This window comes from Cupressus sempervirens, chromosome 3 (assembly GCF_028749045.1).
Source record: "Cupressus sempervirens isolate cs-2001-9-10 chromosome 3, ASM2874904v1, whole genome shotgun sequence".
NCBI lineage: Eukaryota > Viridiplantae > Streptophyta > Pinopsida > Cupressales > Cupressaceae > Cupressus > Cupressus sempervirens.
Genome location: NC_143120.1, coordinates 488,776,954 through 488,797,166, shown reverse-complemented (window position 1 = coordinate 488,797,166; position 20,213 = coordinate 488,776,954). Strand labels below are relative to the sequence as shown.

The window sequence follows — 20,213 nt, the reverse complement described above, 5'->3', positions numbered from 1 at the left end:
GCAGAGGCTTGATGATAAAGTTTGAATGGCTGACTGACAGTACATAGGCACCACCAATTGGGCTGTGATCGATCTGAACAATCAAGACCACCACCTATCTCCCCTTTCTCTTTACAATTGATATGAGCTCTTGGCTGGATTGAGGTGTGCACAACAATGCCAACTAAATAATCTAGGTTTAACAGCAGCGCAGGAAGCAGAGGTAAGGGCAGTTTCAGATGTGATTAAACCAACAGTATTATTGCCAGCAGATCCCATTGTTTTGAATACAATTCCAAGTTGAGATACAGAAGCAATTTACCCTTGAATAGATCAGTGTAGAGTCAGTTCTTGGTGATCTCAAGGAAGCCATTTCCGAATTTCTACCCAAGCAAACCAGTTTGTATAATCTCCCACTTCAATTTTGTATCTGCAGATGTTTTCCAATTCCAATTTCTATTTTGTCTAACCAAACAAAGAGAACAAATTTCTATTCCAAAATAACAATTCTAGAATAGCAATTCCCAATTGTCAATTCCTATCCCCGCAACCAAATGGGCCCTTAAGGGTACCTTTCATTCAGAGAGGATGGTGTTTGGATTTTCAAGAAGTGATAGTGGCTATGGTCACCTATTATTCATCATCATCTTCGTCATAATTAGCTTTCTTTGTGGGTTCTTCCTCTTCTTTATCCCCGGAAGTTGCTTCTAATTAGTAGACTTGGATTTTATATTTATGGGCAGGTTCCCATCTCTCCTTGCATCTACTGCATGGATTCAACCCTCTTTTATTACATTGGTGACCTTTCTCCCATAGCTTGACACTTGAAACATAAGTTTTTTCCTCTTGTGTTCATCAATGAAGGGGTTGCACCTTCTATGATGTTCCATCCTTTCGAAGGTTTTAATGTGATCATTTGAACTTCTGTTGTTTGGGGATGATGTTTCCACATTCAAGGTTGTTTCTATTGCATCATCCAAGGTAGTTGGTTTGAAGGCGAACACTAATCCTTTTATCAAATCTTTTAACCCTTCTATAAATAGGTAGGTCAGTTTTTCCTTGTCTAACCTTGTAACTCCTATAGATATTCTTTGAGACCCTCAAATATATTCACCGACTGATCCTGTTTGTCTTTGTTAAGTTAACTCTTTGAAATCTCTTTGGGGATATTTACAATCAAATCGTTTCATCAATTTCTATAAGAATTCTTCATAGGAGGTTATGATTTCATATTCTTGGGTGCGGACACCATGGTGCCACCAGTTGTGGGCTGCATCTTCAAAGTGTAGGATGGCAAACTGGATTGCATCATCTTCTGTCATGGGATTGAGGTTCAAGAACATGTTTGAATTCTGCGACCATCCATGTGTTGTGATTTTGCCAAATCCATCAAAATTTGGTATAGTGACCTTTCTTACTTTGTGTTGCAAGTCCGTATTAAGTTGTTCTCTTTTGGAAGCTTCTAATCTTTTTGCATCACAGTATTCTCTAAAAGATACACATCTCCTTACTTTAGGGTTCAATTTTGAGTAAACCTCTGTTAATTCTTACATGCTGCTAGGAGGTGATTGTTTTCCTCTTCCTCTCTTCGAATATTTGGTCTAGGTAGGAAAGATGGTTTCTTAATTTGGGGTGTATATGTTCGGCTTTTATTTTCAAAACAATTTGTACTAATGTCATTTCCACTAGGATTTCTAAGGTCACTTATTGAATTATTCATATTTTCCAATTCTCTTATGAATTCTGTGGCTCTTTCATTTTGCTCCATTAATGTTCTAGTTGTGATATCCATGAATGTTCTCAGTTCTTTGCTTACTGGTTCACTCATTGTATTGTTTGTTGTTTGTTTACTTATTTTTCTCTTTCTTAGGCCCTTTGCACCTTTTGGCTTTTGTACATTAACAAGATGGCAGGATGAAAGCTCTAATGCCAATTGTAATGTCCCCACGTAAGTTCAACTATTTATGCATAAATGAACCTGTCTTTAATATACTTGAATTGGATTATATTAACATAATTCATGCTATAAAGATAACAACTATAGGTGAATTAGTAATAAGCTCGTTATGTGAATCGAGAAGACCGTCCTATCCTAGTTATTAGTCCCATTTATGAGAAAGTTGAGATTCAATAGGTTGCTTAGACACCAAATTTCAATGGTTTCCCTCAAGGTTTTAATAGATCCAAGCCCTTAAGCCTTTCTTGGACATGTCTGCAAGGCACTTGGGGTCGTTGATCCTTATCATGTCTTGGGAGTGACCAATTGGCTGGATTTAGACAAGCCTCTTCCTTATTGCATTTCCACTCTTCTCAGATTTAGAAATGATAACTAGTCATGAGCATGTACGTTTAATTAAGAATAGTGCTCTGATATTTCTTAAATATATTATTAATTAAGACAAACTGTTCATACCAGTCACAGAGATACATAAAGCTTTGACTTATGATCTGAAAGTCTTCCTTAAATGCTCAATGATATTCATTGCGTAGCAATCTGATAGTTTTTAATATACAGTTGCAGAAGATTTGTAATTAATTTATTTTCTTATATTTCTTCATGTTCGTGGTGGTTGCTTTTCCCATTGTCTACCAGTCTTATACCTATTTGAGAGTAGTCTCTATTGTATTCATGTCATTTCAAGGAGTGACAGTTTATGATTAAATCGACAATATTAGTGACTATGCACCTTGACACGTGCCTATGTTTTTCTGTTTACTAATACTAATTAATGGTTAGTGATTGCTAATTAAACCATGCGTATTGTTGACTTTCAACCTGCGTGGAATGTGTTTTGTGTGTTGTCCACATCTGCTTACCAATCACTGATTGTAATACCCGACTGATTTATTAAAAATGACAATAACAAACATGGTTGTAACTTTTATTTAATTGATGAATTGATATAATTATGTATTTACCTATTGATTATTATTCAATTAACAATAAGTTTAACAAATTATTAATATTTAAATGATATCTATATAATTAATTTATATACATATCTATTATAAGCAGGAGTTATGACATTGCCGTTGTTAAGTGATTTAATTATATGTTGATTTTTTTGATTAAGTGATTATTTTATTTTTATTGGCAAATTTGTCAGTGTTATTCCGTTTAATTGAAATTAATAAATAAATCCATTGGGTTTTGGAAGATTTGTGGTATTTGATTTAATTTATTTTAGTGCTTTTATTTTAGCCTGACGACTTTTGGGGGAAAAGTGACTTTATATTATAGAAAGAGAGTTCATTTTCAAACTTGTGAATTAGAGTTCATTTTCAAACTTGTGAACTTTATGAGTTGGACTTTGCTCCAATAACTCCTTAGAGAATTTAATCTTTGACTTGTCGGGTTTGAACTGAACACCGAAATTTTGTGGTATCGGTTTGTTAAACTTCCAAAGATCACTACAAATGTAGTTGCACTGTCATATGGTATATGCTTTCCAAAAGGCAGCCATCTCTCTAATATAGGATGAAGTATAGATAGACATGTCTCTTCACGGGTCATCTCTATTCATTAGAATGTAATTAATATAATGACAATTAAATATCTCATATAATATATATATATATATATATTTTTTTTTTGCACTATAGTTTATCCAACTAAAGCTACCAATCATTAACACTCCCTCTTAGCTAGGGAGGATAAATAAGATTCATACACAATATGAATAACATATTACCTAAACGTAAAAAATGGATTATGGAATGTCAACTCATTTGAATTCCCAGTTTATTGAATGCCAACTCATTTGACATTTGAAAGTCAACTCATTTGACTTTGAATATCAACAAATTTGATATTTGAATGTTGACTCATTCAACATTTTTATGTCAACTCATTTGACATTCACTAGGTGCCTTTCAGCAATGGCCTCCTGAATTTTTGCAAGAAATTCACCAAGTACTATGAGTAATGGCCTCATTAAGTCAGCTTATTTGACATTCACCAAGTACTCTATGTAATGGCCCCTTGAATATCAATTTGCATACCATTCACCATGTACTCAAAGTGTTTATAAGGTATATGCACTTGCATTCTCATAATGAATACCATATAAACTTTCACCATGCAAAGTATCATCTATCATGATCTGCATAGATATTGTAAGATATCCATCATAATAGATTAAGTTATTAAAAGATTGTCACCTTTCAATAACTTCTGTAAATACAAGAGATAATTATTTGAAAGTCGTCACTTCCTCATGATATACACAAGTAGGCCCATAAAGTTTAGAGGAATATTTATGAATCACAATCCTCTTGATTGCTACAATTTATTGATTACTAGTGAATCCATCTTCAACATGGTCTACTCCCTCTTAATCAATACATCTGAGATCACCAAAGGTTGACTGAATCATATCCTCTATCTGCTCCCTCTCTTTCAAGGTTGTCTCTAATGAAATGTCACTCACTCTTTTTCCTGCACGAACATTCTCGAAGGAAAAGATCAAGGCAAATAGCTCTTATAGTATGCATTAAAAATATAAACAAAATAGAGACTAATATAATACTTGATATAAGATTTTTCCAATAAATGTAGATAATTATAAACTAATGTCATTCCCTCTTACTTATGCTGAAAATAATCCTCATTATTCCAATATAGATAGATATATAGTTTATATATATACATTGAACATATAAATATATACATTCCATATATATATATATATAAACCTTTTCATAAAGTAAAACTACTTTCAAATAATAATTTTGCATACCTCCTTTTACCTTGTACAACGTGGGCTTAGACTAAATCCCTTAGAAGTTGGCTGACTACAATATGAAAGCGGTCGATAATTGTTCAAGTTTGATCCTTACTTCCTTCTAATTCCTTCTTACATATGAACGTGAGTGCGACCTATGATATTATTTTTGAAGTAAAGGTTCTAGTCCACGGAGGTGTTGTTGCGATGGAGTATCTTCACAAGAAGGGGATCATGTACATAGATTTGAAGCCAAAGAACGTACTCCAAGATAGAGGCCACATAATGCTCACTAATTTTGATCTCTCTCTCTCTAGCTACCTCTCTTTCATTCATGAACACAACAAATAATCTGATAAACTTGTTCCCAAAGATTCTAATCATAAATGTAGCTCCCAATGATTGCATTTGTTTGTTGGAATGAAGGAATACATGTCGTCGGATATTCTATGGAGCACCGGACATGATTTTCTGGTAGATTGGTGATCACTTAGAATTCTTGCATTTGTCCCATTTCTGTTCTTTATTCTTACATCAGATTGATAGTGCAGATCACTTTGTTGGGGCCTAATTTCCAAAATACATAAACACTTTACGCAATAAACACATATTAAATCCAAATTGATTCTACCCCATTAGACACAGAAATTAGAATGACTATAGAAGTATTCTGTTTGCCCAATTCAGTCTTAGATAGTGACCATCATTGAATAGGCTTGATGCATGTGTATTATTTATCCATTAGGTTCCTCTACAGAATGTTATTTTTATGTCTTTAACCAAAACAAATAATCCTCACAAAGCCTCAAATCCCATTCAAAGTTTCTTGTCAAATGAGCACATTTGGTACAATATAAATGTCATTTGTATTTGATTGATTTATAACATTTGCAGTTTGGCTCTGATCTTATGTTAAACTTCCAAAGATCACTGCAAATGTAGTTGCATTGTCATATGGTATATGCTTTCCAAATGGCAGCCATCTCTCTAATATAGGATGTAAGTATAGATAGACAGGTCTCTTCATGGGTCATCTTTATTCATTAGAATGTAATTGATATAATGACAAATAAATATCTCATATATTATATCTCAATTTTTTATATATATATTTGCACTATAGTTTATCCAACTAAAGCTACCAATCATTAACACGGCTCATTGAATTCGTGTTGTAATTGCTTGACTTTGCTTGCATTCTTGCTTAATTCCCGGGGGCTTCAAGATTTCTCTTTCATTTTTGGTTTTCTCCATCATTGAGGTGAAATTCTTCATATTTCTTTCATTTCTCAATTAATTGTTGAATGCATTTGATTTGTGGGATGAATTTTGTCTCTCCGCACATGTTTGAGTTGCTTACATGCCCATGGACTTTCTTGCTTTATATGTATTTTGGTATTTTGGAATGTGAATCCATATAGTTATGCTGGCTATTTTTCTATATGGGCTCAGATTGAGAATTTTACCGAATGGATATGGTGTTGTTCAATTAGAGACCAATGTGTTTTCCCTATTTTGCTTAAGCCCACATTTGACTTATGAAGCTTTTTGTTGGCCTTCAATGGTGGAAATGGCTTGGGACTGGTTTTGGTCCAAATTGTGTTCTGATTGAACTTGGATTTTGAGGGATATTATGAGTGATTATTATGTGGGATAAAGGACTTTGTTTGTGGAATTTCATTGGTGAGGGGATTTGAGGTCATCCTCTCATAGTAATGGTCATTTGGGCATGCTTACATGCACAAGCTTTGGTCCTTGCTTTATGGCTTTCCTATGTAATGTTTGACATTGCAATTATGACTTTATTGATGATCCGTGCTCGAGACCATATCATTGGCATAATCAAGTTATGCAATAGAAGAGATCTTTGAGAGACCCTTGCTCTTGGTTTGAGACAACTCGAGCTCACCATGTCTCGTCATGGCTTTTGAATTTTGAGTCTTTTCCTCCACATAGTTTTATTGCATTGATTTGCATAGTACCTCGCTATTGTAACGAGATGAATTTGTTTGGTGTGCTGAGTTGTAAAGTGGAGTGGAGTGACGAGGCTCTCGAAGGCGGGCTAGGACACAAAGGGATCACCAAGGTAACCCTTGGAGAGTTCTTAATAAAGTAATATACTAATAGTTAAATAAATGAATAGGGTACAAACATATTAATACATAATTAATAAGCTTACATGGCCATCAAAGATCATTGATCAAAGGTATGTCTTTTCCTAGCCATGTGAGGATGGTGACTGAAGATACAACTTAGTGTGGTCGTCTGCAGACGTTGATTGAAGGCGTAGTAGAGCCTTCTTATTTGAGAAGAATTTCTCGCCATACTATGATACTCCTACTCTTGAGTCTCTGCATCAAACCACTATATACGTCAACATAATGACCCCAATATATATTGACTTGATATTCTTTCACTCTAAGAGTTGCATTGGATTATGTCACGCCTTCTTGATTGTATAGACCTATACAACATGAGCGCTAGCCTATTGCTCTTATGTGCATTGTGCTTGTTTCAGTTGTGTGACTATCTTTGTGAGCACAACAAGGTGGGCCAAAGGGTATCACATCATTATGTGGCATAACATGTCATCATTGGGGATCGGCATATAGATGGTGAACTCAATCTAATAATTACAGAACCATAACTAAATAATATTGGACCAGATCTAGTAACTAGGTTCTAAAAATTGCTGAATATTTGTGGCTAAAAGCTTCAGAAGCACTCAAGCATTTGTTTTTTTTTAAATGGCAATAATTTGCAAAATACTAAATAGACTTTCAAACAATTCACTCTTTGTAATGTTCTTCAATCAATACCTGCAGATGTTCTATAGGATGATTTCATGGATGTTCTTCTGCTATGTTTTTTTATGAGGCATTTGAGCTATTTGAGATCTCTTCGCTAAGTCCACCTCTTGTTGTGTCTCTTGGCCTGCGGGCAATAAGAAGTTCAACCTAAGCGATCAAGATAGAGAATTCTTTCAAGTTATCCTCAAGGTTGTGCCTTTCAAGGAGATAAACATGCTATCCATCTCTCAAAATGAACCATCAAGAAAAATGTAACTGTAGCTCAAAATCCATGTATTATGAAACATAGGCATAACAGATACTACATCTGAAAACACAGTGGACTGTGCCTTTTAGATGATTATCTGCCATATAAACCAATTAAGGCATGGAGAGCAATAGTAGATCTAAGTGGCGTTCCCAAACCCATGTAGATTGATCTCCTCCCTCCCGGATTGCTTTCCTCCTCCAAAGGCTGGTTGTGTGCCCTCCTCTCCGTCTTCTTAGTGACATGGATGGGATGAGCCTTTTTCGCAAGACGAATTCTCCTTCTTTTCCATTTGTCAGAAGATGTTCCTGGTAGTCAACCGCCTTAAGAGAAGGAGCAAAATGAAAAATATAACGCAATTTTCTAGTTGGGAAGCTGTTGAAAATACCCAAGACTTACCAGAAAGAGGTGGGGTTCCATAACCAGCTAACCCCATTCAATTTTGGTCTCATTGCTCTTACTGCTTAGTTTATTTTTATTATTTTTCTCTGACTTGTTGAACCGTGGTTTCCCTTTTGAACCCATATGATAGTTTATTCAGTAGCGATTTCGTTTTTGGTGACTGCCTAACTTTCATTTACTCTAGGATTGGCTAAATTTACATTCCTTTAGGACCTGTATCATTCAACCCATATCCTACTAATGGCATGTACATCACTGTTGTCATAATATATGGCACCATTTTCATTAAAAAAGTGTTTGTTGACATTTCTTCAGTCTTTTTGTCACTTTTTCAATTTGTTTATCACATTGCTACTTCAATGTTGCAGAAGTTACAGCATCCAAACTCTTAATATTCGGCGTAATAATGATTTGAAAGCGTACCAGAATACTGTCAATGTCGTCTTCCTGGGAGATGTTTTTATCACCTCTGCGAGCTTTTTTCTCTTCGGCTTTAGCGGTCTTTCGTTCGGTTTTCTGTTTTCCTACGCCCGGCTTCTTCTGCTTCTTTCCCATTTTCTGATCCTCCTTTCTCTCTCTCTAGAACCCTTAAACCCAAACAATTCCTCTTGCACACCAACTTCTCTATGTTCTATGTTCTGCCGGAATCTGTGCGCCCAATTAATTCCGACCACCTGGCCTTCTCTTTTTAGCCGACTAATGTTTAGGTTGTTTTATTATTATATATTTTATAAATTTAAAATAAAATTATCAATATTTTATTAATCTTCTAAAAAATACTATAATTATAAAACATTATTATGGTATTTTATCAATATTAAAATATATATATATATATATATATATCATGGTAGAAGCATTTAGAAAGTTTGTATAAAGAGCATAACAATTACAATTGGGACTAATAATGAGCATCAGAGTTATAGAAAGAGTATCAAATATCGCACACCAACAATTCATGGATAATTGTTTACCCTCAAGTAAAAGTGTAAAAGAAGAAGCTAGAAGTTTTAAGAAAATATTAGAACAATAAATGAAGGCATCTAGAAAAATTACTAATAAAAAAAAAATTAAACTCTTTTTCCTTAATACCAATCCCATGGTAGAAGATGAAATATGTCATAGTTTAATATATATGATAGGTAAGCTTGTGTTTAATGTTTGGGAATGCTCCTTACTAAAGGAAATAGGGTTAACAATTTATGGAAACCCATCAAAAAAAAAAAGACGGTCAGAAAATGTGTTTGGATATTTTGCAACTGACATTTTGGGTAAAATCCATTTGCAAAATAGGATGACAGTCATAGCATGTGAAACAAAGTCCCTCCTACCTTAAAAGGAAAGCTCCCCTTTCTCACCATTCCTTGGATCAACTCAAGGTAAGCAAGAAGTTGAGAGATTTTGTAATGGGTGTTACCAATATTTTTTCTTCTTAGCTTTCAAGAAAGAATCCACTTGACCACAAAGCGAGTAATGGGAATGATTAAATATCTAACTACACTTCTATCTAGTAGCTGGAAATGGTGATATCAATAAACTAACACTAACTAAAAGGCTAGCTGAAGTGTACTGATTTGGCTGTAAGTCTGATCCTAATCTATCCTATAAGAATAATCTTTACTATTGGGGTACAAAGACTTCCAAAAGTAAAAGATTATAACTATTTTATGAATCAAGGGAGAGATATAAGCTATAGTCAAAACTTCTAGTCTATATATCTCTACAAACGCTCCCAATCATAGCTTTGACTCTGATTGCTTCCTAATTCTTTTGTATACTCAATTATCAAGAATGCAAAAAACGCATGAAAGAAAGACAAAAAATGAAAATCACAATCAAAGCTTCCAGCTTGCACAAGTAACAATTGCACTCAATCAAAGTTCAAATACAATTGCTTCTTTGTATTCACTTTCTTTCAAAATAGTGTTACACAATCAAAGTTCTACTTGCACAATTTCTCTAGAGTTTTCTTGCATACAATAAGAGATAGATTTTACAATGAGAGAACACTCTTTTATATAGGCAAAGGAGTTGAGAAAAAGATGGAGGAAAAAGTGGGAGCAACTAACCAACTTTGACCCAGTTTAACTAAAAAGAGAAATTATTGGATTACATGTCATTACACATGCAAATCGTATTATATGTAATTACACAATCTCATGCAATACATCATCTTCAATCTACAAACATGAAAACAAAATAACAATCTTAAATATTGTTCTTTAGTGCCTTGAATTTGATGATGACATCATGCACTATAGGAAGATCATAAATCTCCACTATTTTTAATATGACTTCTATTCTTACTACATTGGCATATGTCAATTTCACAATCTTGGAATTCGTTGTAGAGAACCTTGTAAGTGCTTTGCTAAAGATTTGTACAAAGCAAACATGTTCATTATATAGGAACCAAAATCTTCAGAACCTAAATTAGCATTGATCCTGATTTTATATTCTAAAGTCATTCATTCAACTGTAACCAAGTTACCTTGTTCATCAACAATTTGGCATCCCATTTGTTCCAAGTCACACACGATTCCAGCTTCTATTGCTTGGAAATCTTCTAAGTTTGTCTGCTATGTTATTACAAACTTTCTTAATTCCCTTCTTTATAACCCATGTGTCCATGACATCTATAGAACATTTCACAAGATGCAAGAACATCCCATGTGAACATGGAATCTAGATCAAATTTGGTGATCTCATCCCAGTCATTCAGAATTTCTTTCAAAGTGTTAGCTTCCTGAGTCAAAGATGCAATCAAATCATGCATAATTTCTTCCATACTTTTGATATGTCCAAGGAATTTGGTTGTATCTACAATGGCATGTACTCCTTCATAAATGACCTCCCATCCAAGACTTTGTAACTTCTACTATCCTTTTCACTTTAGGTGTCTGGGATGCAACAACTGCATGTTGTGAGGATTGTTGTTGAATTACCTCATTTAAATGAATAACCTCCTATTTGAGTTGTTTTTTCTTCTCCCATAATCTATGATAGCTCTTTGACACATTGGCAAGTGTATCTCATACATCTTGTGAACAACCCAGTTGTGACTACTTTTCCAATTTCTACTTTGTTGAACTTGTAATTAGAATAAGTTCTTCAACTAGCTTGTCCACCAATGGCTCAACAACCTCTACAAACTTAGGCTTTTTAGAATCAACTAAGATCCTAGAAACAATCTTATCATTTAAAGATTTGGGCTTGGTTTTCTTAATAGGAAGGTCATATGGGGGTAAGATAACCTTTCTTATCTTCATTGTAATCTTGCTCAACCTTGCAACCAAAATGAAATTTTTATCTACAAAAATGGGTAGGTGGAGACCATTGGCATTGATCCTAATTGTATCTCTATTATGACTGAGCGTGACTCAGCTTGTATAAGTGAATCCATAGGTGCATGATAGAATATTTTGTCATGAAAAACTCAAAACCAGTCAAGGATGTATCAAGTTGAGAAACTTGACCTTTTGTGAGGGTTGGAAAATCCTTAAACGCATTCCTTAAGTTTTTGCATTATTCAACTATTAAAATGGGAGGAGTTGTTGAAGATATAGGAAGTGTTAATTTATGTACTTCCAAGGTCAGGATAGAAGGTGTGGAAATAGTGGAGAATGAATCCACATCATCATCGGTTGCACCCAAAAAAGGTGCTTCTTGCATAGATGATCCTTGAGTTTGTGTATGCCATGAAAGAGATATGATCATGACTTCTCCTTCTTCCTCCTTGTCTTCTTCATCAAGTTCTTCATCTGACTCTCCTTATGACTCTTGAATGTGTTCAGGTGTCTAAGATAACTTAAATCCCTTTTCACCTTTCAATTTGAAATTAAGAAATTTTTTTATATCAAAGGAAGATGCACCATCTTTGCCTATAATTTTTAATTGTGACTTTCTTCTAGGTAGACCTTCCACAATCCAAACCTAATTTAGGATTCACTCTTTTGAGACCTTTGATTTTCAACCATTTATTGATGTTTGCTTGAATAGACTAAAATTGATCGACGATAGAAGTACCTTCCTTTTGTTGTCATTGAATGTGGAAAGAGCATCATATATCTAAACCATCCTAATGATATTCTAGATCAAGAATATTACAATCATCTTCAATTTGAAAATTAGATAGAATCTCAAGAATATTAAGATCAATAATTTGTTGTAGTATTAACCTTTATTAGTCAATTTTCATAATATCCAACTCTGTTTGCATATCAATCCAAATGTCTTCTATTCGATGAACATGAGTAAATGCCCTCTTAATTCTTGAATTCATCTCTTTGTAATTAAAATCATATTTGGCTTTAAACTTCTTAAATCTAATCAATAGAAATTCTACTTCCATGGCCTTTGCTTTGTGTACATAAATGATCATGTAATGATCGATCGCCAAGGGCTTGGTAGAAGAAATCTCAAAACCTGGTCTATGCATAATATGTTGATCAGATTGAACCTCCATGAGTTGTTTGGCCAATTCCATTAGAATGATTATGTTGGTGGCATACCTAGGTAAGGTATATGGTTCTCCTTTGAAGTACCCAACTCTTAGATAGGTAAAGGTTGGAAACTAAATAAAGATGCAACCATATTGATAAACCTTATCCCAGGCCTCATAAGACAAGTGTCCAAATAATGCAGCTTGAACTCTCCTATAATAATACTTACTATTTTATAAAGTAATCTGATCATAATACTCCCAAACTTGAAGACAGTCTCCTTTGATTGAAAGTCTTGAAAAAGTGCTCATAGTAGCGGCAATATAGACAAGATAAGAATTCATGTGGAATGATGTCAAGATTCCTACATTGAGTAGTTGCTCACAAAGCACAGGACTGATAAGCTTTCCCCAAAAGATATGTTCTTTATTATTAATAATTTGAAAAATGAACTTATACATCCATGGGTCAAAATCATTGGAATCCTTGAGACCGTATATTCTACTAAGAAGGGTAATCAAGTCTTTGTATTCTAGCTTAAAATTGGATATGTGAATGGTTTTAGGCTATCTTGAGAAATTGTTTCTCTTGGAATCCAACCAATACAAATTAACATATTTATGATAATTTCCCTTATTTGCATTCTATATCTCCAAAGATGCTTCTTTTGTCAAATCCACACATTCTGCACTCTGTGAAACTATGCAAAATTGTTCAATAACCTTAAGATGATGGCTAATAATGACATTACCATTTGCATCCTTGCTCATTTTAAAATTTGGACTAAAATGCTTTGCACATCCTAGAACAAATTCTAGTTTTAGGGAAGCCATAGGAAATGTAAACACCAAATGAATTGTAATGCCCACCCATAGTTTGTTTTTCTGTTATATTTACCAAACTCTTTTATGTCTATTTCATGGATGTGTTAGTTTCAAAGATATTATTTCATAACTTGGACTAGAGATATATCAACGATAATTACTTAGTTGACTATATTTCATGTGTTATTTAATGATTATGGTTATTGGTGCATTAATGATTCTTTAATGATTCATAGTTAATAAATGTGATTTCTTTCATAGCAATGTCAGATGATACTTTAATGGTGATTACTTCATATTTGTAACGATGCATTATTTTATCTGAGCATTTAATTTTTGACTTATAAGTATTATGGTACTTACCCCATACTTGCATGTGTATGGTGTGTGTGTCTATTTTATCTTTATGTTTGACATGTTTGATGTGGTTAAGGGAGGGAGTCGTAGTCACCTACTAGTCGGGATCTACACAATGTACCACTCCCTGCCATTGCTTGTTTAGTTTAGATATATTTATATACATGTACATCCTCATCTTTTATGCAAAATATAGGTATCGGACATTGACTTCCCTGAATTGCTAGGATGAGTGTGTCCTATCACAATAACTCAATGGTAAGAATGAGGAGATAATGTTCAGGTCTAATCCCAGCCATAGCCTAAATACTTGTCTTGCTAGGAGGACTTGTAATTGACTTTCTACCCTTTTTAAACCCGTGAGTTTATCTTTGTCTATGTTGTTTAATTTTGAGTTTTGGTAATGTTGCTTTTATGTGGATTTCGCTATATGATTTAATTATAATATTTTGATTAATCATATAATATTTAGAATTATTAAATATTATTTGATTAAAAAGAAAATATTAAAACATGAGTATTTAATTAATTAAAAAACTAATTAAATATGTGCTTTAATTTAAAAGTCTAAATTTATAAGTCTAAATTTAGAAAATTGGTTGAAGAGAAATTAGAACATGATGATATTTAATTAATTATAAACTAATTAAATATGTACTTTAGTTTTAAAAATATATTTTTTAAAGTATAATTTAAGAAGTTGGACAAAAAAAGAATTAAAATATTAAAATATTAAAGATTTAGTATTGTTTTATTATAATTAATATTTATTTAATAATAATTAAATTAGAGTTGCATTTAAAAAATGAGCTTTGATTATTATTATTAATTTAAATAATAAACTATGCTTTAATTATTGCTTGCACTAATTAATAAACTGGAGGAAACTAAAATATAAAAGAATGAAATTTAAAGATAAAGTTATAGTTCTAATTATCACGTAGTTATATTAATTTAATTTAATGATAATTATTTACGAGTTTTATTTTAATAATAAACTCTAAATAATGTTATTAATTAAATTAATAAATATATTATTAAAAATGCTTCGAAAATTAATTAAAGAGAGAAAGCTAATTATTTAAATTAAGATATTTTATAATTAAATATCTAAAAGAGTTGTGCATGAAAAGGTAAAGGGTAATAAAGTAATAAACAATAATCGATCAACGAGTTCCCTCTTGTGATTGCACAATCAGAGCCCCAATTTAGGGTAGAACTCTTTATCAAAGATCTAGAGTCCATTTTTGCAATTACACAGGTTTTGGGGAACAAAATTCGGAATTAGATCAAAAGAATTGTTGAAAGTTTCAGAGGGTTTGGATTTGTATGCATTCACAAATTTTGATTATTGAAAATTAGAAGAAAATAATAAATTGTACAGTTAGGGTTTCAACTTTAAATTTGTCATTTGAACTATGTGATTATCATGAATTTTCTAAATATAGATGAATATTCTTCTTACATCTAAAATAATTTAATTGCAATATTTATTTGGAAAGCAAAAGATTAATTGAGAGGAAAGCATGTTATAACTAAACGCATACATGCCTATACATTATTATGACAAAAGCATTTGGGAGAGCATTCTCTAAAGCTCACAATGAGGGAAGAATAAATGATATCACAGTTACTAAAAACATTCCAAATATTACTCATCATTAATATGCAAATGACATTATTCTTCCAATTGAAAGTACAATAAGAGAAGCTTTGAATATCAAATCGATCATCCAACAATATACAGAAGCTTCAAGATAAAAAGTTAATGCCACCAAATCTGAGATTTTCTTCATTAACACCAATCTTAATATTGAAAAACAGATTTGTAATATCATGGCATATAAAAAGGAAATTTTCCATGTAAATATTTAGGAATAGAATTAGAAAATGGAAATAAACATAATAAAGTATGGAACCTGATCCAAAAGAAATTAGATGCCAAAATAGGAGGCTGGAAGGACAAATGGCTCACAAAAGCTGGAAAAATAACCAAGATAAGAGCAGTTTTGTCAACTCTACCAATCTAACCTCTATCATGTCTTCCGCTACCCAAGTTTATCAATAAAAAAGTTAGAGACAAAATTTAGGAATTTTCTTTGGAAGGACTATGAGGATTCTAAAAGATTAGCTCTTATCAAATGGGATAAGATATGCAAACCTAAGGAGTTGGGAGGGCTAGGAATAAAAAATCTAAAATGGAAAAATGAAGTATTAGGTGCTAAATTAACTTGGCGCCTTTTTTTTTAAAAGGATAAAAAATGGGCAAAAATCTTGTATAATAAATATCTCAATGCAGATGATCCCTTTTCAATTTTTAGAATGAAATCCCTACCCAAAGGGTTGGAAAGTTAGAATTTCATAGCAAAAAGTAGATATCTTATTAGTAAATATCTCACATGGGATGTGGGTAAAGGGGAGGAAGCTTTATTCTGGGAAGATTCATGAGATGGTCATCCACTAATAGATAATATGGGCCTTCCAAAGAGTAGCAAAGAACTATTTGTCAATCTTTGGGGAAGCAAAGTTAGTGATTATAAAAAAATGAAAACTACTAGTGAAGGAATTAAGTGGGAATGCAAATCTATAGAAAACTTGGATATAGATCCAATAGTAAAAGAAGATTTTAGGAAAATTATCCTGAAAAGGAGGATAAAGCAAGTAGATAGGAAAGATAACCTCATTTGGGCAGCATCAAAAGAAGGTAAATATAGTGTTAAAGAAGGTTATAGAACCATAATACACTCTCAAAAATGGGAAGAAGTGAATATTCCACTCAATCTATGCTGGGATGTCTCTTGTCTTCCAAAAATAGGATTCTTTCTATGGCTGACATTTCAAAAAAAGATTCTTACTACTGATAGACTCCAAAAACAAGGTATTTAGGGTTCTTCAAGATGTGTCCTTTGCAAGCAAGAGAGTGAAGATGATGATCATTTATTGTATAGTTGTAATTATACTCAATTTTGTTGGGAATGGTTCTGACAGATGATGAATTAGACTTCTCCCTTGCCTAAATCCTTAGTGGATCTCCTTTTAGGATGGCCAACTAACCATAAGTATGGAATATATGACAAATTATGGAATATTTGTCCATCCATTCTTACTTGGGAAGTTTGGAAAGAAAGGAACAGAAGAATCTTCAGAAATTAAGAAATGCAATCAACTAAACTTATCAAAAAATTTGAGGCTTGTATAGTTGAAACTCTTAACTCATATATTAGGAAATCTCCAATAGAAGAAGGATCTTTTTCAAACTAGGATGGTTTAATGAAAAATAATTGGGTAAATTTGATTAACCCTTCACAAGTATATAAAATAAGGAGTAAAGAAGCAAGAAACAATTGTAGATGGATCCCCCACCCATGGGCTGGACCAAACTAAATTTTGATGGAGCTTTAAGAGGGAATCCGAGGAAAGCATGTATTGGGTGCATCGTTAATAATGAGGAAGGTAAGTGGTTAGTCAAAAGGGCTAAATCAATAAATCTTACCACTAATAACCTAGCAAAACTAGAAGCCCTCCAAGAAGGACTTCAGTTATGCTTAAATATAGGAATACCTAAGATTATAATAGAAGGTGATTCTCATATTATTATTAATGCCCTCAGAAAAAGAAAAATACCTAATTGGGTTTTAAATTCAAGACTAGAAGAAGTCCTCAACATCTTAGATCAATTCAAAGAATCTCAGATGAATCATATTTTTAGAGAAGGCAATACAAAAGCTAACAAATTAGCAAATATAGGTGCAAATGGTAATAATTTGTTAAGATAGATTAAGAAAATAAGAAACCAATCTATATTTTCAATAAATAGTTAGGAATTTATTCATATTCCTAATCTTATTATGATAATCATCAAACAAGGAAATAGACTAGCCTAAATTAGAATTAGAATTTACTGTGTCCTTTTGTCTGATATATTAATCTGTCTATTCTAAGGAGTAGTAGATAGAATTTGGCAATAGAGATGGCTTCTCTTTAGATTAGAATCAAGGTATCTTTTCATTAATGAGGTAGCAGTTATGAAATTTATTGCTAATATAAGGATGATTTCATGTAATAAGATTAATCTTCTGAATAGTATCCATCTAATGATCTTGGTCTAATTTTAATAAGCAGAGAATAATCAAAATATAGATTTAAGAATCAAATTATGTTCCAATTGTCTCTCAATAGAATTTTATAATTTAGTTAAATAGATAGAACAATCTTATCAAGGAGATATATTATACCATCCTCTCCCTCATGGTTAATCTTGACCCCATATGTAAGGATTACTTTTATTTTACTTAACCTAACCAACCTAATGTGTGATTTAATTGTGTTTCAGAACAGATATATTACTAAAATGGAATCCAAGTCAAGGATTGTAATATGATTCGAACTTCTTGTTCTATCACTCTTCTTATAGAATATAAATCAAATATTTAAAGAATAAGTTGAATTTCAATTAAGTTTGTAACTATCAAAACTAGGGTATGCCCCTTTTAATTTGTAATTATATAGGACTAAGGTCCCAGGCAAGAATGGAGGTTTTATTCTTTGTTCTTTCCTACCAGTGCCCATTTGAACAGAGCTTCTTCATTGTAAAATTTTTCTATTAATAATATAAACAAGGCCTTGGCCGTTTACCAATAAAAGAAAAAATTAAACGTATACATGCATGTGAAAACAAATATACTAAAAATATAAAGCTAAGTATAGTATGCTAACATGCATGTGAAACAAATATGCTAAAAATAGAAAGCTACATATAGTATGGTTATGTACATGTGAAAACAAATATGCTAAAAATAGAAAACTAAGTATAGTATGGTTGTATGATTCGAGAGATCAAAAAGACATGCAACAATACTAATTGCATGTGTATTTTTATTTTTATATAATTTAATTTTTAGATTTATTTATTAAAAAAAAAAATTAATTTATTAATTTCTAAAATTAAATAAATATTATCTATTTAGTTATAAAGTGAATGTTAGTATTAGTGATTATTTAAGTCTAATTAAACTCTTAGTTGCATATAAATGATTTTATATTTATTAATGCAAGAGGGAGGTTAATAAATGAATATTTAGAATTTGATTATATTTTAAGAGAAGTTATGGTAGAGTTCACTTTGTAATCATTTAGTTAATAACTATTTGACTTGATGAGAGAAATTATAAATAATTAAATTAAATTTATAATTTTATCTCTACTTGCATTATGAATTAAAAGAAAAGTAAATATTAATATTAGACTTAAATAGAAGTCATATTAATATTTTAGAAATGAAATTGATATTAGTATATGTTATTAATTAAATCATTTATGATTTAAGATTATTTAAATTAATAACATGATAATATTGCATTATATTTTATATGCACAAAAGGATTTGATATTTAAATACTTATTATTTTATATAAGTATGTTAGCATAACAATTTATATTAACATGTACATTCTTACTTTATTTCTAAACACATCCTTATGACCCAAACTAAACAAGAGAAATTGGTAGAATTAAATTATGTGGCTGAAAACTATGTGCTTTCTAATATTCTATTTATAGTCTTGTGATGTTTATTTTGTTAATAATTTTTCTTTGTGAGTTGTTTAGTTGGCCAAGTTAGGATGTGCACTAGAGACGGTTTTGAGATATCTTTTATGATTATTTGATTGGATGTCATGATGAACTTTATGATTTGAATTGAGATTTATGTTTTATGACCTTTATGCTATTGAGCATTTATGAGAACTCTGATTTTGAGAACCAATGTTATTTTTGGGTTGCCTATTAAGGAACTAAATTTGATCAATATTACTTTTGTGGTATGGAATACTATTATGGTTTGTGATTTTTGGAAAGGTAGTCTAGGTGCATGTCTATGGGAGTGGCTTGCAATGGGGGTCGGGGCCCAAAGTGGCTACGAGGGTAACTCATTGTAAGTTGTGTAATAAGTGATAGCATAGTAATTAAAATATCTTGCCTAGCCTTTTCCCTTGAGATACATTAAAAAGATAAGTTAGAGATTTTTCCTTCTTCATGTCTTAAGTGCTTGTATAAACTAAGGATGAGATGAAGATGATACCTTGAGAGGTATGACTAGTTTCCTCATCTTCACAAGAGGTTAGTCTAGTTCCACATAGATTCACTAGGGGACCGAGGTCCTGAGAGATTGCTAGGGTAACCTTAGAGTTGGCTCACGTGATGACACTCTATAACATGTAGCTTGAGTCTCCTTCATGATTTTTTTATATTTTCCTATAGTGGTGTACTTGTTGGATATTGCTTTTGATGGTGTATTTATTTTGAGTTGTTACTCATTGATTGGATGTCATTTATTGTTGACAATTGACTTTTATTAATGAATGATCAGTTATTCATTGGTAGTATTTGTATTGTTGGAGTTAGTGATTAGTGGTTTACTTTTATTGATG

The 20,213-nt window shown here is 32.1% G+C and overlaps 1 protein-coding gene across 4 annotated transcripts in view; it reads right to left on the bottom strand.

Annotated features, from left to right (window-relative positions):
- Positions 1-8,815, bottom strand: part of LOC149567301 (Galactose oxidase/kelch repeat superfamily protein) — a 228,799-nt gene extending 219,984 nt beyond the window's left edge. For 3 of the 4 annotated variants that reach the window (XM_089820480.1, XM_089820481.1, XM_089820482.1), the window contains exon 1: positions 8,586-8,814. In XM_089820480.1, coding sequence (XP_089676606.1) covers positions 8,586-8,717 — 132 coding nt within the window. In that variant the 5' untranslated portion in view covers positions 8,718-8,814. Of the gene's footprint in view, positions 1-8,585 lie in introns of all 4 variants that reach the window. The other variant, XM_089820483.1, reaches the window with a different exon arrangement.
- Between the last annotated feature and the right edge of the window lie 11,398 nt (positions 8,816-20,213).